Source organism: Emydura macquarii, unplaced genomic scaffold (genome assembly GCF_026122565.2).
Source record: "Emydura macquarii macquarii isolate MOO-44397 ecotype Brisbane River unplaced genomic scaffold, CSIRO-AGI_Emac_v2 contig_3451, whole genome shotgun sequence".
NCBI classification, from domain to species: Eukaryota; Metazoa; Chordata; order Testudines; family Chelidae; genus Emydura; species Emydura macquarii.
In genome coordinates this window covers 4269233-4290498 of record NW_027133588.1, presented here as the reverse complement: position 1 = coordinate 4290498, position 21266 = coordinate 4269233, and the positions used below count along the sequence as shown (strand labels likewise).

Sequence of the window (21266 nt, the reverse complement as noted above, 5' to 3'; positions counted from 1 at the left end):
AACACCTACTCCCCTTTTCTTCTGCCTGCCCTTCCTGAATAAGCCATTCCCCTCTATGCCAATATTCCAGTCATGAGACTTATCCCACTTAGTCTCTAATGCCCCAATGCGAACAAATGGGCTCTCTAAATACTCTCCCTCATAACTAGGAAAGAGTTATCAACCAACCAGAAGAACACTGAAGGTTGTCCTAATCTCTCTAAAATACTCAAGCTTCCCCAAACTCACATACATCTTAACTAAAAAGTTAGCCTTTCCAAGCCTAGAGCAGAGATCAAACACTGAACACAAATGATTCTAACACCAGCTATTCACTGCTGTGACACACACATCCCTACCTCCCCCTCTAAAGCCAAGACATATACTATGCTCCCTCCACTACTTCCAAGATGACTTTTTGATAGTCTTGAGAAAGAAAACCATTAAGATTCTTCAGACTGATGTGACATCAACTCCAAGGACCAGATAATTGAATTTACATATATTGTAAGCAGAAGATTCCCTTCCCACCTTCTTTCAAATCAAGTGCCATGCATATTCTGCATTAGAGTTCTGAAGGCTCTGAACTGCATTCTATGACCAAAATCCATTACAAGCATAAGGACACAGAAATTCACTTGATGCCGATCATCTCCCATCAGTTTCTTCTAGCTGACTTCAGAAAGTGAGTGAAAGTAGAATGAAAACTCTCTAAAACAGCTGAATTCATGGAAGCTCTGTTGTAATAAATGGGCCTACAAATTTAACCTATTGTAAGCTCAATTTGTGATAACTGGGTAAAGGTTCATGGATCGTCACAGTGATCTATTATATAAAACTGTTTAAGAAAAGATGTGAAAAGGAGACAGAAAGACTGAATTAATTTATACAAAAAGTTTACTGATACCACTCAAAGGCTCTGTTAAGTGTATGACTGGTAAACAAGAGGAGTAGAAAATTAGAAATCAAGGAACCAGAACTGGTGTGTTGGAAATGAGACTAATTACTGAACAAAATAAAAAGAGGATGGGCTATTTCGCTCTTCACTCCTTTTTGAAGTCCTTAAAAAGAGACTTTTAGGGAGAACAGGGAGAAGAACCATTGCAGCAGCAGTGATGGTGAAATGAAGGATTGTTGCCATGACGCCAGACATCGATATTCCAGAGGGGATGCTTGACCATCATTGTTATACCAGCAAGGACGCCAACCTGATATGCTAGATCCTGCCATCCTCTCCTCCCTTGGGTGCCCCTTTCTGCTCCCTATCTTCCTCCTGTCCTACCTCTTTTCCCCTTTCTCAGCTTTTCATTGGATCCTGAACTCAACTGTAGAGCACAGTGAAATGAGATGGTCCATCCAGTTCTTCCCAGCCTGTGGACCAGTGAAAGAAAGGGACCTGACCAGACCAGCCAGATGATGTCCCTGATCAGGGAGGTGAGCTAAGGTTCACAGCAACAGCTGTCCTGGTTAACCTACCAGCCCAAAGCATTCTGGCCATGACTGAGCACCCGCCCTATATGCTGAGAATATCAACAAAATCCATATATCCCCATCTTTACGATCCTATCTATTCTCTCCTTTCTGTGTCTGTTTTGTCTAAGGCAGGAAAATGTGACTATCATTTTCAATTCAGAACTGAACAACAGATTTAACCCTTTCTCCCCAACCAGGAAGGACTGTTAAGACTGCAAAAGACTAACAAATATTCACTGTCTCCTGAAAGGACTTTGATGGGTTTAGATTAAGTTTGTTTTGAATAAACAATCAATTTAAGTTCTAATGCTGTTCACCTCGTTTTTATTATTTTCCTTTTGTGTGTTTCAATCAATAAATTTCTTACGTTTGGTCTGATTTTTATAGTGTTAGCCATGGTATTAAGCAGGCTGAGATCTCTGTATATCAATCCCCAGATCTTGTTTAACACTGTTTACTGGACAGCGATTGGGTTGTGCTAACACCTTTAGCCATATAGTGCATCTAAATTAAAACAACTCTCACTAGCTCCTAAGAAATATCCCGCTGGGAAAAGCTATATACAGGCCATGGGATTACAGTGGGTTCTAGAATTTACCAATCAGACATGATCAAAGACTGATTATTTACGATAAATGGTAAATAATAATTTTGAAGATATTTTAAAAATTCTCATTTGTTTTAAATAAGAGAACAATTTTAATGAACCAATTCTAAAAGGCTAAGATCCTATATATGACAATATTTGAGAAACATTCCATGTGAATCTAAAAGTACTTTAGAAAACGCCCAAAGCAAATTTAATATCTACTTATTAACACCAATATCCAATATATTAATAAAAACTTACCCCTCTTTCTATGTGAGGATGCCAAATCCAAATCAACATTTCGTCTTCCACTCTAGATTTAAAAGAATACAAAGCTCATTTCTTTTTCTAATTGTACAACAAAAAAATACCTCAAGATTTAGGCTTTGTTAAAGCTTTTCTGTGCTAAGTGAAATGAGATAAAGCAAAGCATTTTACTTTAGCTAAAACAATTTGAGTTTTAAACAACACAACAGAGAACACACCGCATTACAGAAGAAATAATTAGTGTAACTGCCATAACTAAAAAACAGTAGGGAAACGCTCTTAAAAACTTCACGGCTCTATGAGAACATTACTCTTGGAGACATATACATCTAAAAATCATGCTCCTCAGAATACTCCAATTCTTCATTCCTTCTTCAACAAAACTTCTAAGCCTTTGAAAAAAAGGTGCTTAGCTTCAGCTGTGTAAATGTCACTGCTGTTCATAAACAACAACAAAAAAACCCAAACTAACCTACAATAATTGTAAAGTTCAGTTTTGTGCAATCATTTGTTTCCCCAATAACAATGCAGTGATCTCCTCTGTATATCCACTGCAAATTCACAATGCTTCTAAGCAAAACACATTTAAAGTATCTTTCATATCTGAAAAAACATAGATTTGAGATCAACTAAATAAAACACGACTTTAGTTTTACCTACCAGTGAGTAACTCTCTTCATCTGATTCAGGCTGAGATAAATCAGATTCACTCCTTGATTTGATCAGCCTATAGTTTGAACTAGTATGAGCTGAGCGACTCTCTGCAGTAAGACTTTCACTCCTGCCTCACAAACACATATATATAAAAGAGAAAATCATTTCACAAGTGCTCTTTGCAGAATACAAAATTAAAGTAAATTAGCAGCCATAAAATCTTGTGCAAAGCCTCTGCTATGAAAATTAATTTGTATAATATTCAAAAACTAAACTTCGTACACTTAATATGAACATAAAAAGTGTGTATACTATCTACTTATATCACTATTAATATTTATATCTGACAAAATTAATCACTGAGAGTCAAATATTGATTCAGATGACAACACAGCTTTATTTGGGAGAAGCCTAACCAAGACCAATAGGGGACAGGAAGCAAAGATGTCAAAGGGCTTGGAATTATTTACAATGCCCTCTATTAGCATGCATTATTGCTCCTTGGCACTCTTATTGATCAGCAGAACTGATGGCTGCCTTAGATGATTCATGTGCCTGAGCTCCTCAGTAAGTGTTACAACAGTAATGTACACTTACATTGCTAGAGGAGGGGACATGGCAACAGACAAGGAAGAAGTGGGTGAAAAGGCACTATACTCATTTAAGAACCACCTATTAAATGCATCCTAATGTCAACATGCTGAGGATGAAAGCCACTTTGACAACAACAGAGACAGATGCCCATGTTTTAATGTCTGGATTCCCAGCAAATAGTCAAAAAGAATAAAATTGGTACTGAAATTAAAAAGTCTGTCTTATAAATTTCTATTTAAAAATTTCAGTTTAAATACAGTTTAAATGTGAAACAGAGTCAAAGAAAAGCTAAAAACAGAGAGAGGCTTTTAGTATACTACTACTGAACAGTGTGATAGAAGTTAAAGAGGACAAAGTCAAGATAGTTTTTTTTAAACCACATCTGTGTTACAAGCAATATCTTAGATTATTAATATTAAATAGTTTTTAAAAAATACACTTGACTATGCTTTTTACTTCACACACTGTTTCACTCAGTTTAGACAATGAAACTACTTAGCCTTCCTTTCTGGTTTTCATGTAACTGGCTAACAAAATGCTTTGTTTTCCAGGAAATATTTAGTTTTTGGGTTTTTTTAAATCATGCAAAATATTTCTATTCATATAATTTTTAAGACCTGTCTATTTTACTACTTTTAAAACAAACCTCAAATGATGGGTCTAAGCAGTGTAACCTTTAGCCAACACTATATGTTAAATCCCACTGCATACAAATAGAAACAAAGGAACAAAACAAAAAAACTCTTGTCAAACTAATGAAAAATAGGAATTTTTCAACAAATCAAATTATCTTAAATCCTAGATTATCTGGATTTCATTCTGATGAGTCCACTCAGCTATACTCATTTCAAAAAAAAAATCAAAGTTTGTCAAGTATACCATGCTATATTTATGTTACCAGTATGGTTTATGAGTAACATGTTGGGTTCCCTTTGAGAACATCCCTTTCCCCCTAAAACTAAGCATAAGTGTTGTTTTATCCAAACCCTTGAGTTTTTTGTCATCATATACCTAAGTTTACCTTTGAAGGTTATCTACCAAATTCTAAGAAATATTTTTGGAAAGAACTAAAGGAAAACTAACTACTGCAAATAGTTAATGAATAGCACCTAGTCATGAGTCCAATCCCCTCAGGAGTACTAGTTGAAGGTTGCTGCAACTGTCCTTCCTCCCTTCGTTTTTGGAGTTCTTCAACAACAGGGCTTACTCCTAAGATCAACAAGGCACATCTATGGATCACAGAGTTGCATGCTGCTGTGTACACATCTTGACCCTCCGGAAGATCTGTGCTAACTCTTCGTTCCTGTTGGGACTGGGTAGGCTGATCATCAACTCTAGTCCCATTTCCAGTGTTCATCCTATCTCGATCCCGACTGCGAGCTACTTCACGGGCTGATAGGAAACATTGAAATATTTCTGTAACATGCAACACAAAAACAAGGTCTTAACTTCTAGGCAAAACTGAATGATAATAAAATTATCATCTTCAGTTTAGGACAAACACTGCCACTGACAAGTGAAAAACATTATTTTTTCCTAACAATAAAAAAGGATCCATTAACAAATACAGAACAAGTTAACAAACACAGACTAATCACTTAGTTTAGCACTTACAATGTTAAATTTAAAATGTAGGGGATAGTAAAATTTGACGTGCTGCTAAATAATTCTTTCAGCAGTGCATTTTAATCTAATTATTTAAGAGGGAGCAAGAAAGAGAACGACAAAAATTCTTTCACTTCGCTAAATGCCTTCAAAGACCCTGACTAAATCAGAAAGCTTGTACGCTACCATTTAAAAACTCACATTTTATTTTTTAAGGTGAAAACACTTCCAGTATAACACTGACCAGAGTAGGCATTGGCAGTGTGCTATTCTTGGAACACATTGTGCTTATGATAAACAAACCACTGAACCCTCCAAGAGAATGGAGCCCGTTTATATGGGACTGTATTGATCAGCCTGGGACTATAATGTTAGGCTCACGAAATAAGGGACAAATGCTACAAAGGAAAATTATAATTGGCTTCTTAAGCATGCCAACCTCTGACTATGACTCTGTCCATCAGTGGCAATGCAGGTTGGCCAGGCCCCATAGAAGAGAGAAAATGCTTCCAACTAAATATTTATAATTTTGTCTATTTCTTACAGTAAACTGGTGAAACTTACTGCAGAGCATGAATCTTATTTAAATTAGTAAAACACTACAAATTCCAATAGACACCAAAACTGCAGCCTAACCAAAAAAAAGTGCTGATTGGTTACATCTGTGTACCTGGATTCTTGGAAAAAAAAATTTTCAGCAAGAAAGATAAACTTTTCAATTTTCAATCAAATCTAGGTCCAAAGACCCACCCATGGCATTTCTATAGCAGTATCCATCTGGGGGATATGCAGGCATGCAGAGGAATTGGTGTTGGCAGTGAAGCAGCCTGGGAAATCTTCTCTAGGTCATTTGATTTTTGGTCTGCTCATTTCCTCTGGAGAAGTGGCTTTCCCTTCAGTCATGTTTCTATTTCAGTGGGAGACGCAAAAGGACTGTTTTCTTCTCCCATACTGCCTGTAGCACTTCCAGTATCGTTTGGCAGATGCCAATTTGTTTTTGGACTTGCATCCTCAAAGATCCCTCTCCTAAGATCTGCTCAAACAATCTTTCTCCCAAATATTGAGAGGCTCGTAGTAGGGTTTTTGGCTGAATATCACCACTCTAGGATCGAAGGCAACAGTGTCTTAGTAACAGAATTGCAACACACATCAAAAATGTGAAAGAGTTGAGCAATGCTTCAGAAACATAAAGACAGCCACTAAAGTTATCTTAGAGAGAGAGACACCTGTCCATAACATTTCCTGATCTTCAAGGGTACATCAGTCCATGCTAACATTGTTTGGGCAGAGCATGTGGATATGGGTGAAGTTTTCAAGATTGTTGAGGATGCTTCAAAATTCCTAAGAAGAGATTAAACCACTTTCCTTTTCATGGGATCATTAGAGGAGAAATACCCTTTGGAAGGGGACTGTAGATCCTTTGCCACAGAAGAAATAAATTTAGGTTGAGATACCAGGTTTTGAATTACTTCAACTAGTAATATTTTCAGGACATCTCCTAACTATCTGTGATTAGCTGGCTATTTACATTCTTTCCTAATCACATCTCCAGTGCTGTAGGATTGAGATAAAAAACTCAGATTTGTCTCCATAGAGGAAATGCTACTCTGTGGTCTCACTTACACCTCCTTAAGTTTGGTCCTTTAAATGGTCCAAGCTCCATTTTTTGAAAATTCTTTTAATGGGAAATCTAGGAATGATTGGGCTTTTCTGTTTGTTTTTAAGCAAGAAGAATCCTAATCTGTCTACCTGTGCTACCGGGGGGGGGGGGGGCGGGCGGGCGGGCGGCGGCAGCGCGGGCGGGACGGACACAAAAACAAGTAGGTTCTTCTAAGGGAAATGATGGCCCAGTCTAGTTCTACATCCCTTTGCAGTGCAAGCTGGAAGATCCAGTTGGTGGGTCTGAGGATCTGGATTTGGCAGCAAATGGTGTCTCTACAGCTGCAACCTGTTTCTAGGGAAACAGGCCAAGGCTTTTGTTAGCTTTGGGTCACTGGGAAGAGTCTACTGCCAAATGTCTGGCAGGTCTTGCAGTCCTTACAAATCAGCAGAAATGGAAAACAGTCTTATCCAAGTCCCTCTTCAAGCAGAGTTAAATCCTTGAGCAGGGATGAAACAGTCTGCTGCACAGGTTCTCTTGACCTCTAGCTCTGGCAAGTTCCTTGCTCAGTTCCTCCTTGAAGAGAGGGGAATAAGTTCCTTCCTGGAGGTAAGTCTTTTCTCCTGGTCACTGAAAGACTCCAAATCATTTCCTCTTCCTGTTTTAATATTTGACTTGTTCCAATCAGGCAAAGCAGGTTCTCTAGGATGGAATAGGCAACCCACCTATCCTTCCCTACAGGAAATTAACCCCTTCCCTAGCTCCTAGTGTGGTGGTGGTGATGACTAACCAAAGATGGAAAGATGGATGCCTTTTCATTGGGAGCATGTCTGGAACACATGTTTTCACAAAGCTTTTCATATTTTCCACAGTGCATAATACACATTTGTTAAACCTTGCAAACTTACACAGTATACTTTTTAAAAACAAAATTGAGCTGATTTCTTTTGACTTTACTGCAGTTTTCCAAGGCTGACATGACTTCACTAGCATAGAGCACACTGGGAGTGTCACACTGATATGCTGGCCACTTGAGTATGACTAGATGAGGCTTGACCAAAGGAGGAAAAAAACAAGCTTTTAATAAAACAGGCTAAATATCTTTTTTAACTTGGGTACAAGGCTCAATTCAGCAAAAACTACAAGTTGAAGGAATTTTAACAATTTTCTTTGCAGGCCATCTTTAAAACATTTAAATATCAACAATCACAAATTAACTAGAAAGTCCATGAAGTTTACAGGTGGTGGTGCAAATATGAAGTGTACTGAAAAACAAATATTAGTAATGAATATAAAGGTATGATTAAGCAGGCATTCAATGGCATTAGTAAATTCCAAACCAATCCAAATGTTAGCAATAAGACATTTGATTCCACATTCTAGAACAACAGATATTTAAAAATCAAGTTACTACATACATACACATATGGAAAGTATGTTATATACACACACTTACATGCGAAAAACCATAGAATATTTTGTATATTTTGGCCCAATGAACACACTAAAATGTTACACAAATAAACTCAGTGACAATTTGAATGTCTGGAGTAAAACTTCTAGATTAATTTTTCATTTGTCCTTTGTCAAACAAATGTACTGTTCTTTCTAGACAGCATGAAATTGCATTCATACATTTAATGTCTACTTACTTCCGGCTGTCATGACTTCATGCTCCCTTTCCTCCTCTTCATCTTCTTGTTCTGGATGCCCCTCTTCTCTGTCTCTCTCTGCCTGCTCCTCCATTTCAGCTTCTTCATCAATGGTCCGAGTAAAAGAATGTTCTTGAGGATCAATATCTGCAGACTCCTGATTTTCTGACATCTTGACAAAGATGTTTAAATTACATGGTGAAATCACCAAATTAAAAACTATTATTTAGGAAAAAATATTAAACAAAAGTTATTTTCCTATGAGAAAGAATTAACTGGGATATTGTGTTGGAAAAATACCAAATGCAGAAAACTACTTTAATGCCACCTTATGGCAAAGACCTTAAATACATACAAGTTAGGAAATTGAGAGTGATGCTTCCTATAGAAACCATAATTCATTTCTTTTGCATATTTGCATGCAAGTATCATGAGGTATTTGTTTATAGGCTCAAGAGTCAGACTTTGAAACTTCAGAATCACAGCATCAACATGCCATTCCTGAGATGAGTTCTCGCACTTTAAATGGCAGATGATCCTTATAAGGTTTCATTCTACAGCTAATATTTGAGTTGGTTTAAAATTACATTTAATAAATACCCATTTTTACTTTCACATTTGCAGAACCTGAATTTGCAGTTCTTACGCAGACAAAACTCCCATTCACTTTAATTAATTTAAACACACATGGAACTGCAAGACCAGATGTTCTCTCTCTCACACACACACCCGCCAAATGTAGCAATTTTAAGATATGAAAAAAGATTGTAACAGTCAGGTAATGATAACCATAGAACACAGCTCTGAACAGTATTATATATGTACTTTGCACTTTAAAAGAGCCAATTCTTCAAAGATGAAAACAATCATGATATATTTTTAATTCTTACCCATCTGTCTCTTGAGGATGACCTAGTTTGAATAAGTTCCATGTTTTTACAAGCAAGCAAGCGACTCCGAACTTTATACACACAGCGGTATACTTCTGCCAAAGCTTTGCCAGGCTGATATCTACAAAGAGCCATAACAAAAAAAATCATACATTTCATAAAAAAAAAATTCAATTAAAGATTAAAACATGATTTCAAGTTACTTGCCTGCTCTCACCACATGCTTGACTAAGTAAATTTGTGTGTTTCAGAAGAGCTGCAAGAACAAATCTAGACACAGTATCCAAGAGTGACTCATTACTTAAGGTTGCACTGTCCCAATCTGAAAATAAAAATGAACCATTAAAATTTACTGGGATTTATATAAAATAATCCGGACTACATTTTAAACATCATCAGTTATGAAGTTACCTAAAATCTTCCTCCCTCTAAACTTCTTTTTCCAATTTATAAATTGATTTAATGTTCCTGAAATAAACTAAGAGTACTGATTAACACAACACATAATGCAACAAGCAAGGGGTGGATTAAAACAAAATCCTTAGAATTGCCAATGAAATTTTAAATAAATCATTTTAACAATTATACCACCATTTGCTTAAATGAGGTGTTAATAACTAATTGAAAAGAATGTTGATGCACTTGAAATAGGCTTCAAAGGAGCCTTCCAGGCACACATCTTTCATTATTTTTTTTACATTATATTTTCTATTAGAACATTATTAAGATGCAATTTTACTTCTGAATAACTTACCTAAAAATTGTTTGCAGTGTTGTTGTAGCCATGTTGGTCCCAGGATATTAGAGACAAGATAATATCTTTTATTGGACCAACTTCTTTTGGTGAAAGAGACAAGCTTCCGAGCTACACAAAGCTTTTCTTCAAGCTCTTCACTCAAGGTGAAGTGGTGAGGTGTTAACAGTCTTCTTCAGAACTCTGGGTAAGCTTGAAAGCTTGTCTCTCTCACCAACAGAAATTGGTCCAATAAAAGATTCGACCTTGTGTCTCTTAGAATGTGTGTTAACTACTTATGCCTAATGATGTTACACTCTGTATTTAGCTGTGATACTATGAGTACCTTTCCCAGTCCTAAATAATAGTTCTGTGTAGCTCAAAAACCTGTCTCTTTCACCAACAGAAGTTGGTCCAAGAGAAGATATTACCTCACCCACCCTGTTTATCTAAAGACTGAAATTATGTGGGTCACTTATATTTTGACATTTGACATTGCAAAATACAAAATCAGAAGTTGATCAAAACATTCCTAGTTTAGACTAGGAAGAGTCCTTCCTTAAGAACACCATTCTTATCTTCAGATCTATCAGTGCAAATATGGGTCTGTTACAGAGACACTAACTTGCACTGATAAAAGCCTGAATAAAAGAAAAGAAGATTCTGACTGGCACACAAGATTTTGAAGACATCACACAACTACACTGAAATTAACCCTCCCTCATATCCATATGTCTATGAAAGGGCAATGAAAAACAAGAAGAAGAAGATTTTCCATCTTTTTTATATTTTTAAAAAACAGTTTAATATTGAAACACAATAGGATCCTGAATAATACAAGTTACTGAATACTCATAGTACAGTGACAGCCTGTTCGAGTCCCAAGTGATTAAATTTGACAACAGCCTCACCCAGGTGTCTGGACACAGATATATACATGAAACAAGTGATACATGTACATATGTGAGACACCTGTATCAGGTCACCATACATACATGATAAGGTGTACAGGTGTCTGGACACAGATACATACGTGTATCTGTGTCCTTCCTTGATGCTTCCCGTTTGCCCTTAGAAAAGGGGGAAAAACAAGCAGTGGAGTACCATGAGTCTCTGATGCCTGGAGACAAACTTAAATTTGCATCCTCCCCTCCCCTCCCCACCCGCCCGTGGAGGGCAGGAGGGATCCTGGCACCGCCCCAAGGTGCCCTGGAGAACGGAAGGTCTGTACCTGCAGGGAGGGGCATGAGGCAGGGGGCGCAAATGGCTCCGCCATCCCCCCTCCCTGCACTTACCTACCGCATGATGCCCGCCTCTCCCGCTCCAGCCCCGCAGCCCGGCTTAGACGGGGGTGGCCTCACCCACCAGCTGTGGAGGGGGGAGGGGCCGCTGGGCCAGCCCTTCATGATATGCAGGGGACACCCCACTGCAGGCTGGCGCCCGGAGACCTGGGCCCCCCCCTCCCTTCCTTGGTACGCCACTAAAAACAGGAGGAAAGGGAAAGTAATCTGTTACTGGCCCTGACACATGCACCCTGGGGCTGGTGTATATACAGGAGAGAGGCAAGGCTGCACCTATGCCCTGCACACCTGCTCATGAGAATTAGTGGGCTCATTTATCTCTACACAACCAAACCAAAGGTCCAGGCAGGCCATGCAGGTACACATACACCAAGCCATGATCTTGCTCCCCTTCGTGTTTCAGGCCCTGATTCAGGAAGTCATTTAGGTATGAGCTTAAATTCAATCCTATTCAAGATACCATTTAAATATATGCTTAACTTTAAGCATATACTTCAGCCCCATCAACCTCATGTACTTAATTACTGTCCTTATTAGGAAAGCTTTCCTGAATCAGGGCCTTATTGAGGATTGTGCAAACTTTGTCAATGTGTTTGAGTGAAATTCCCACACTTGAAAATCTTCAGTATTGTTCCAGGCCCTTTTGAGGTCTAAAAATCAGACTTCCTGCAACATTTTTATTAAATGCCCATTTTCATATCAAATGGTGACATTTCATAATTTTAAAAATTTCATTTCTCACTTGAAAAAGAAGACCATAGCCTGGTTTTGCTACAAAACAATTCTACTATCAAGCAAACCCCACAAAATTTAGTGTTTTTTTCCACAGAAGTAGATCAGTGCCACAGAATCAAAAAATTGCATAAAACACATTTTGAATTTTTCCAATTCCCTTGCAAATATTTATATAGCCATGCTTTCAATATTAAAAGTAAAACTAACTTACAGAATGAAACGTTCACATGTATATTTGGAAACTACTTTATATATAACAGCAACCTACTTCATGATGTTATGAATAGTTATGGAGCCAAAGAAGCCTTTCTGGGTCACAAACTTTATGATCAGGGCACACAGCTTTCCATAACCATGGAATTCACTCTTTTTGCAGAATCATGGTTCAAAATCTTTTATTATTAAAATAATTATGATTCTAGCCTTTAGGTTGCTATGCAATAGCCTTGAAAATGTGAACTGAGCCTGGCTTGACTGAGTCTGCAGACACCCCAAAAAATAGCTCTAAGTAGTACAAAGTGACCCATTCATCTCAGAACCCCATGGATTCCACAGCTCAGAAATTAGTTAATTTTCCAAGAGGTCGTAATATTCCTTCAACCCAATTCTTGCTGCAAGCAGATGCCTAATATTTTGTTCTGTCCCCTGCCCAGCAACCCCGTCTGCAACTGTCTCTTATTCTTCAGCTTTCCTCATAAGAGGGATTTACTGGATGACAGCACATACTCAATGTGCTATTCATAGAATCATAGAATCATAGAATATTAGAGTTGGAAGGGACCTCAGGAGGTCATCTAGTCCAACCCCCTGCTCAAAGCAGGACTAACCTCAGCTATATCATCCCAACCAGGGCTTTGTCAAGCCTCAGCTTAAAAACCTGTAAGGATGGAGATTCCACCACCTCCCTAGGTAACCCATTCCAATGCTTCACCACCCTCCTAGTAAAAAACTTTTTCCTAATGTCCAACCTAGACCTCCCCCTGCAACTTGAGACCGTTGCTCCTTGTTCTGTCATCTGCCACCACCGAGAACAGCCTAGCCCCATCCTCCCTAGAACCCCCTTTCAGGTAGTTAAAAGCCGCTATCAAATCCCCCCTCACTCTTCTCTTTTGCAGACTAAACAAGCCCAGTTCCCTCAGCCTCTCCTCATAAGTCCTGTGCTCCAGCCCCCTAATCATTTTGGTTGCCCTCCGCTGCACTCTCTCCAAATTGTCCACATCTTTTTTGTAGTGGGGGGCCCAAAACTGGACACAGTATTCTAAATGCGGCCTCACCAATGCCGAATAGAGGGGAATAATCACTTCCCGTGACCTGCTGGCAATGCCCCTCCTAATGCAGCCCAATATTCCATTAGCCTTCTTGACAACCAGGGCACACTGCTGACTCATATCCAGCTTTTTATCCACCGTTACCCCCAGGTCCTTTTCTGCAGAGCTGCTGCCCAGCTCGTCGGTCCCCAGTCTATAGCTGTGCATGGGATTCTTCCTTCCTAAGTGGAGGACTCTGCACTTGTCCTTGTTGAACCTCATTAGATTTCTTTTGGCCCAATCCTCCAGTTTGTTTAGGTCACTCTGTATCCTATCCCTACCTTGCAGGGTATCTACCACTCCCCCCAGCTTAGTGTCATCCGCAAACTTGCTGAGGGTGCAATCTACCCCATCCTCCAGATCATTAATAAAGATGTTGAACAAAACCGGCCCCAGGACCGACCCCTGGGGAACTCCGCTTGTGACTGGTTGCCAGCTAGACATGGAGCCATTGATCACTACTCGTTGAGCCCTATGCTCTAGCCAGTTCACTATCCATTTTATAGTCCATTCATCCAACCCATACTTCTTTAACTTGCTGATAAGAATACTGTGAGAAACCGTATCAAAAGCTTTGCTAAAGTCAAGGTATATCACATCCACCGCCTTCCCCACATCCACAGAGCCAGTCACCTCATCATAGAAAGCAATCAGGTTGGTCAGGCATGACTTTCCCTTGGTGAATCCGTGTTGACTGTTCCTGATCACCTTCCTCTCTTCCAAGTGCCTTAAAATGGATTCCTTAAGGACCTGCTCCATGATCTTTCCAGGGATTGAGGTGAGGCTGACCGGTCTGTAGTTCCCCGGATCCTCTTTCCTCCCTTTTTTGAAGATGGGCACTATATTTGCTTTTTTCCAGTCCTCAGGGACCTCCCCTGTTGCCACGAGCTTTCAAAGATAATAGCCAATGGCTCTGAAATCACCTCAGCCAACTCCCTCAGCACCCTCGGGTGCATTGCATCCGGCCCCATGGACTTGTGAATGTCCAATCCTTCTAAATAGTCTTGAACCTGTTCCTTCAGCACTGCGGGATGTTTGCCTCCTTCCCATTCTGTGCCACCCAGTACAGCAGTCTGGGAGCTGATCTTGTCTGTGAAGACAGAGGCAAAAAAGGCATTGAGTACCTCAGCTTTCTCCACATCCTCCGTCACTAGGTCGCCTCCCTCTTTCTTTAAGGGGCCTACACTTTCCTGAATCTTCCTCTTGTTGGCAACATGCCTGTAGAAACCCTTTTTGTTCCCCTTCACGTCCCTTGCTAGCTGCAACTCCAATTGTGCTTTGGCCTTCCTCATTTCATTCCTGCACGTTCGAGCAGTGTTTATATAATCCTCCCTAGTCATCTGACCAAGCTTCCACTGCTTGTAAGCTTCTTTTTTGCGTTTAAGTTCGCCAAAGACTTCTTTGTTAAGCCAAGCTGGACGCCTACCATATTTGCTATTCTTTCTGCACATCGGGATGGTTTGCTCTTGTGCCCTCAATAAGGTCTCCTTAAAATACAGCCAGCTCTCTTGGGTTCCTTTCCCCCTCATATTAGCCTCCCAGGGAATCCTGCCCATCAGTTCCCTGAGGGAATCAAAGTCCGCTTTTCTGAAGTCCATGGTCCGTATCCTGCTGTTCCCCTTTCTTCCTTTCATCAGGATCCTGAACTCGACCATCTCATGGTCACTGCTGCCTAGGTTGCCACCCACTTCTACTTCCCCTACCAAATCTTCCCTGTTTGTGAGCAGCAGGTCAAGAGAAGCACGGCCCCTAGTTGGTTGCTCCAGCACTTGCACCAGGAAATTGTCAGCGACACTCTCCAAAAACTTCCTGGATTGTTTGTGCTCTGCTGTATTGCTCTTCCAGCAGATGTCAGGGTGATTGAAGTCTCCCATGAGAATCAGGCCCTGTGAACTGGAAACTTTCCCCAGTTGTGTAAAGAAAGCCTCATCTACCTCATCCTCCTGGTCTGGTGGTCTGTAACAGACACCCACCACGACATCACACTTATTGTTCTTGCTTCTAAGCTTAACCCAGAGACACTCAACTGACTTATCTCCAGTTTCATACTGGAGCTCAGAGCAGTCATAGTGCTCTCTTACATACAGTGCAACTCCTCCCCCTTTCGCCCCTGCCTGTCCTTCCTGAACAGTTTATACCCATCCATGACAGCGCTCCAATCGTGAGAGTTATTCCACCAAGTCTCAGTTATTCCAATCATGTCGTAGTTTCTTGACTGTGCCAGGACTTCCAGTTCCTCTTGCTTGTTTCCCAGGCTTCTTGCATTTGTGTACAGGCACTTGAGATAAGTAGCCGACTGGCCTACTTCCACAGTATGAATCGGGAGGCCTCCCCTGCTGCCCCCTCCTCCTTCTGCTTCCATGCGGTGTCCCTCTTCCCCACTAACCTTCGGGCTTAGGTCCCCGTCCCCCGTCAAAACTAGTTTAAAGCCCTCCTCACTAGGTTAGCCAGCCTGTCTGCGAAGATACTCTTCCCTGTCTTTGTTAGATGAATCCCGTCTCTTCCTAGTAGTCCTTCTTCCTGAAACAACATCCCATGATCGAAGAATCCAAAGCCCTCTCTTCGACACCACCTGCGTAACCACGCATTTACTTCCACAATGCGACGGTCCCTACCTGGGCCTTTTCCCTGAACAGGGAGGATGGATGAGAACACCACTTGCGCTTCAAACTCCTTTATCTCTTTTCCCAGAGCCACATAGTCCGCAGTGATCCGCTCAAGATCATTCTTGGCAGTGTCATTGGTGCCCACGTGGAGAAGCAGGAAGGGGTAGCGGTCTGAGGACTTGATAAGTTTTGGCAGTCTCTCCGTCACATCCCTAATCCTAGCTCCAGGCAAGCAGCACACTTCTCTAGTTTCCCGGTCCGGACGGCAGATGGATGACTCCGTCCCCCTTAGGAGGGAGTCCCCGACCACCATCACCCTTCTCTTCCTCTTCCTATTCCATGGAGCTAGTTGGCAGGAGAACAGGGAGGCCAGAAATGGAGTGCAGCTTGCAACCACTAAGTAAGGACAGCTGGAAACGTAGGCTGGTAAGGCAATACAGGGGATCAAAACAGGGGATACACTTTCTGTGAAAACATTGGTGAAGTATTTGTTCTTGCTTTTCTTAAAAAAAAAAAAAAAATTAAATAAAAATTTTATTGACCCGCTTTAGTAGGAAAAATAGTGCAGCAGAGGCCCAGGTAGATGAGCCTCCAAGCCAATAAGAAGTTTCTCCCTTCCCTTGGCACACATGAAAAGAGCGGGTTCTGAGCTACACTGCCTAGAAAATACTGCGGGACCCAAAGTCTGAGAAATGAAGTCAGGCTGCTTGGAGAGCATAATTAAAAAACCATCATCAAAAATAATTTAAAAAAAAATCACAGATTTATAACAATGGGTACTTTCAAATATGAGCCATACTTGTGTCTGTTTATGTAAGTGTGTAGCAGCTGGATTGAATGGTATTACATGGTAACAGAATTTATGCTGCCATAGAATTTACAGATTGTTGCAATACAGTACACATGGCCCTGCTGAGGATGCCCAGAAGCAAGCAAGTAGATTGGCAACAGGGCTAAAAGTTTGAGCACTGTAATGTCATTATTATGCACACAAAATTATCTTCTAGGTTTACAAAATATGCAGAAGTCTCCTACTCTTCTTACCTTTACTAACAGCATAGTCTTGCATACTGAGCCAGAGACTACGGGCTGGTTCTTTTGTACAACCCAAGGCCAAATCAACAAAGACACCGATCTCAGGTCGCAGCTTATAATCAAATGGCTTCTGTTCCTCATTTCCAGAGAGGGCCACCTCCAATAGGGAACTCATACATTTGTCTAAATTAAGGGAAATATTTAGATTTAGGTTCTGCTGATATTGATGAGCACACACAAGTTATTGAAGGGGTAGAAAATGAACATCCCAATGATCACTCCATTATCCCACAAGAACCCTATAACTCCTGATCTTTCTATTCCTCAGGACAGGGAATCTCTGTACCCGACTGTAAAGTGACCACTATGTGCAGAGGCCATCACCCATACTCAGTGCCATGGCTCAGAATAAGGATTCCTGTTTCTCCACACATTTTACGAGGCAATCTAAAAAGAGTGACAGTCATCCCAGCAACTGCATAGTAGTTCTGCAGGTGTACCTCTTAATACTATATAGTCATATAGTCACTCCCAGTTTTTACTTTATTACTTTCCTTTCATAAATGTATGTACAAGGAAGATGATCCCTTTTGGACAGTAAATATGAATGAGAGCATCCTTTGCTTCGTTTTTTGTTTGTTTAATGCAAATGAAAATGGGAAATAGTACATCCAAGTAGAATACAAATTGAAATGATACAACTCGGTGAAAAAAAAGAAAGCTTGTTATTTTTTCCCTGGAAAATAGTTGATTTTACTGTTTATAAACATCAAAGCTCCGACATATGCTACAGTTTATATTTATTTATAAACATCCAATTTCCTTTTTCATATTAAGATATAAATAAATCAGAGAGTTCAAATGGCAAACCATGCAGCACATTTCTGCCTAAACCTGATTAGTCATGTCTGATTAGACAGACCTGAACCCAAAAGATTTACCATGTTTGTTTTGGTGAAATGTCATTTATACTCATTTAACTAGAATTTCTTTAAAAGAGGGTGGTAGGGGAAGGTAAGCAAAACATAGCAGAAAGAGCAATTATTTCTTAGAGGAAAGAAATATAAAGAGTCCACATTAAACCACGCTAAGCCAGAAGCATAAGTTGGCTCGGAAAGAACAATGCTTTCATGGATCTGTCTACTCTAGGGACATTTTTCAAAAGTTTCACATCATTGTTAAGACTGCTCCATCAATTGCTACAATATTGGTAGCCCTAACATAGATACTCTGCCACCATTTTAAGCACAGTATTTCCTAACCCTGCTTAGGCGAAATGTAACTGGACACTCTTCTTAAAATAGTGTCAACTACATGGGGATTCCTAATATTGCTAAAATTAATGGGAGGGACTTTAAGACATCTAAAAAAATGTGCATACTTGAGTTCATGAAGGCTGGAAAGTAAAGATCTAGACCTCCTGCTGCCTACTCCTCCAACATCTCTAAAAGTTTGTGGGGACAGCAATACCCAGGTTTAAAAGTGTGGTAACATTAACCATCAGCAATGAAAAATTATAAAAATCTACATATAGCAAGTTTATATTTAACATGTTAGCAAATTACCCAAATGAGGAATGTCCATTTCCGCTCCATCACTGAATAGTGGTGTTTTCAACCAATAGGCTGTATCCTGCTCTTCAGGGGACACAGGCGATCCCTGAAGCATTCCACCAAGACAGCGTCCAATAAGCAGAGCTACAGTTCTCTCTAGATCAACAAGCCATACCCAAGACTGGGCAGGCTGTGGTAAGGGCACTCCAGCAGGATCAATTAGCTCAGGTCCACCTAAAGCATTATAAATAATTAGTGAAACTAGATTTACTTTTCTATTCTGAAAAACAGACTGGTACAAAACTCAAAATTTGACAGAATTTATTGCTTTGGTAAAATCTTACCAAAGCATATACATATATTGCTGTAGATCCTCAAGTAACTTTTTGGGAGGTAAATATTTAATGAGTGGTCAGCAAATTAAAGGCTTCAGTGTAATCAGCACCAGGAACTGGACTGGAAGTACACAACGTCAGGTTCCCCACTTTGAATTTTCATCATCTTGCACCTTAACCTTTGAACACATTGGGGCACTTAAAAATGGGAGTCTGCTTAAAAATAATCAAAAAGCAATCTCCTTTACCTGCTAAAACCAACACGAAAGCTAATAAAACTAATGCCAAAGGTCCTTAACCTTTATGGTTAAAAGTGGAATTACATAATCCTCAATCTACAAATCCTAAACCTGAAACAAAAGTAGCAAGGAATAAGGCTTGAGATTAATCACCTGGCATGAAAGTTTCATCTTCAACAGAAGTCCATCACTGCTTGTGATGAAACAACTAGCAGTAAATATGAAACGTTCTAACAGCCAGTGCTGCTTTGCCCTATAGAGATATTTTTAAATAAAGATTTTTTGGATTTTTACATCCATAGAGTATAGGCCGCTGGCAATTAATTTTTAACTCCCTGTTTTCTAAATACCATACGTACTTATTCTCCCACCATAAACGGGCCCTTATTCAGACATATTTTTCCTGTACCCAACTTGGTTCTTGAGAAATGCATACTATCAACTTCCTACTTAGCTATGGGAGTTCCTGCCTTCACTGATTAAACTAACATCTCATGTTAGATTTTATCATTCTCCATGGATATGTCCAATTACTTACTTTAACTCTACCCTTCCTTTTATAAGATGGTTAAAAAAACCGGAACTTTAGATTTCCAATTATGCACTTTAGAATTATTGGGTTCAATTCTGGCGAGAGCAGGTACAAAAGCCTTTTTTTTTTTAGTTCTATGAGTAATCTATTTTCATAACGGTCTTCCAATTTTGTAACTAATTTTAAAGTAGTGAGAAAACTCTTTTCTCTTAGCCATTTTATTCACCTTAACATAGTTCAGAAGATATTCCTCTGTGAATTACTTTTGGGGTATTTATTGTGAAGACATTTTCTGTGGTTTGTGACAATTTAAAAAAAAATATATTGTACCATATGTCATCATCTTCACCCCAAACATGGCTGAATTTCCTTCCACAAAGTTGTCTGTTAAACTGATAACAATTATGATTGAACTGCTTCCTAAAACTTTGTCCCATATTCCATTCATGATTTATTTTAAAAATTACTTAGCAAAACCTCTCTCACATGTTGCAAATAACATTCCTCCAAAAAGCGGCAACTGCGGTCATATATAATATGATTAGGAAATAATTCACTGGCTTGCAAATAAGTATAACAATTTTCCCTACTAAAACCACAGTCATTTTCCTCTCCATTTGGTATTTTGGAAGCAGCATAAATATTTGACAGCATTTCTTCAGAAAAAAATTGTTGTAATCTTGTCTATTAAAGTTAATTTTAAATCACACTCCATATCAGAAAACATTAATAATACTTGAAATTCTAGATACTATAATATATAAAGGCATAGGTGGAATAGCAATTTTACAATAAAAGCAAAACATTTTCATGCATTACAGACTAGGTATTTTGAGCCTAATCCTACATTCCTTGCACCCCTCAAGCTCTCACTGAAGTCTACAGGAATTGTGGACTCCCATGATCAAGCAATTTATTTGTAGTGCAAAATACTTAGTTTACAGCAAGCTACGTTAATAAATGTTAAAGTTTAAAGGTGAGGGGTACTGAGACTTTTTGAGATTAAAATGAACAGTTTCCAAATTTTAAAGCATATTTACCTATTTTAATTCGAACTTGCTATTTCCTTCTCTTTCAGATGAAAAATGTTACTTACCATGAAGTGGCCACTGTAACTCCTGATCTTCTAATAGCGCAGCAGCGGGTAACAGTCTATTAAGGCGATCAAGAGGTGGCAACAGATCTAGCAGATAACTCAATAAAGGCCGGGCCACTGACACAGGCAGTAACAACAATGAGTTAACAATCTGGCACAGCATACTGCCAGCTGCAGACACGTAAATTACATCTACAAGGGGAAAAAAGGGTGGATGTGTGATTATGTCAAACAAATTACATTGCTTTTTAAATTCAGCACTGAAAAATGTTTTAAAATATTAAATAATTAAATATTCTCCTTTTATATTTAAATGGTTTTGGCAAGAAAAGCATCCCAATTGTCCTTAAAAGTCTAATTATTCTATATGATTTCATACTGTGAAATAGTAAAATGTCCTATGAAAATCACCTTAAAAATGTCTTTTTAAAGCACATTTTAACAAGTTTACATGAAACTATGCTCATACAAAATCCTAATCTGAAACGTTT

The 21266-nt window shown here is 39.3% G+C and overlaps 1 protein-coding gene across 13 annotated transcripts in view; it reads right to left on the bottom strand.

Annotated features, from left to right (window-relative positions):
- Positions 1–21266, bottom strand: part of HERC1 (HECT and RLD domain containing E3 ubiquitin protein ligase family member 1) — a 193508-nt gene that overhangs the window by 91784 nt on the left and 80458 nt on the right. For 12 of the 13 annotated variants that reach the window (XR_010917376.1, XM_067534599.1, XM_067534596.1 and 9 more), the window contains exons 17-25: positions 20776–20967; positions 18586–18807; positions 17030–17203; positions 9511–9625; positions 9304–9424; positions 8414–8585; positions 4666–4972; positions 2969–3089; positions 2303–2354 (exon numbers count right to left, since the gene is read on the bottom strand). Coding sequence is in view for 12 of the 13 variants with exons in the window: in XM_067534599.1 (XP_067390700.1) it covers positions 2303–2354; positions 2969–3089; positions 4666–4972; positions 8414–8585; positions 9304–9424; positions 9511–9625; positions 17030–17203; positions 18586–18807; positions 20776–20967 (1476 nt within the window). In the remaining variant the exon portion in view is untranslated. The remainder of the gene's footprint in view (positions 1–2302; positions 2355–2968; positions 3090–4665; positions 4973–8413; positions 8586–9303; positions 9425–9510; positions 9626–17029; positions 17204–18585; positions 18808–20775; positions 20968–21266) is intronic. The other variant, XM_067534604.1, reaches the window with a different exon arrangement.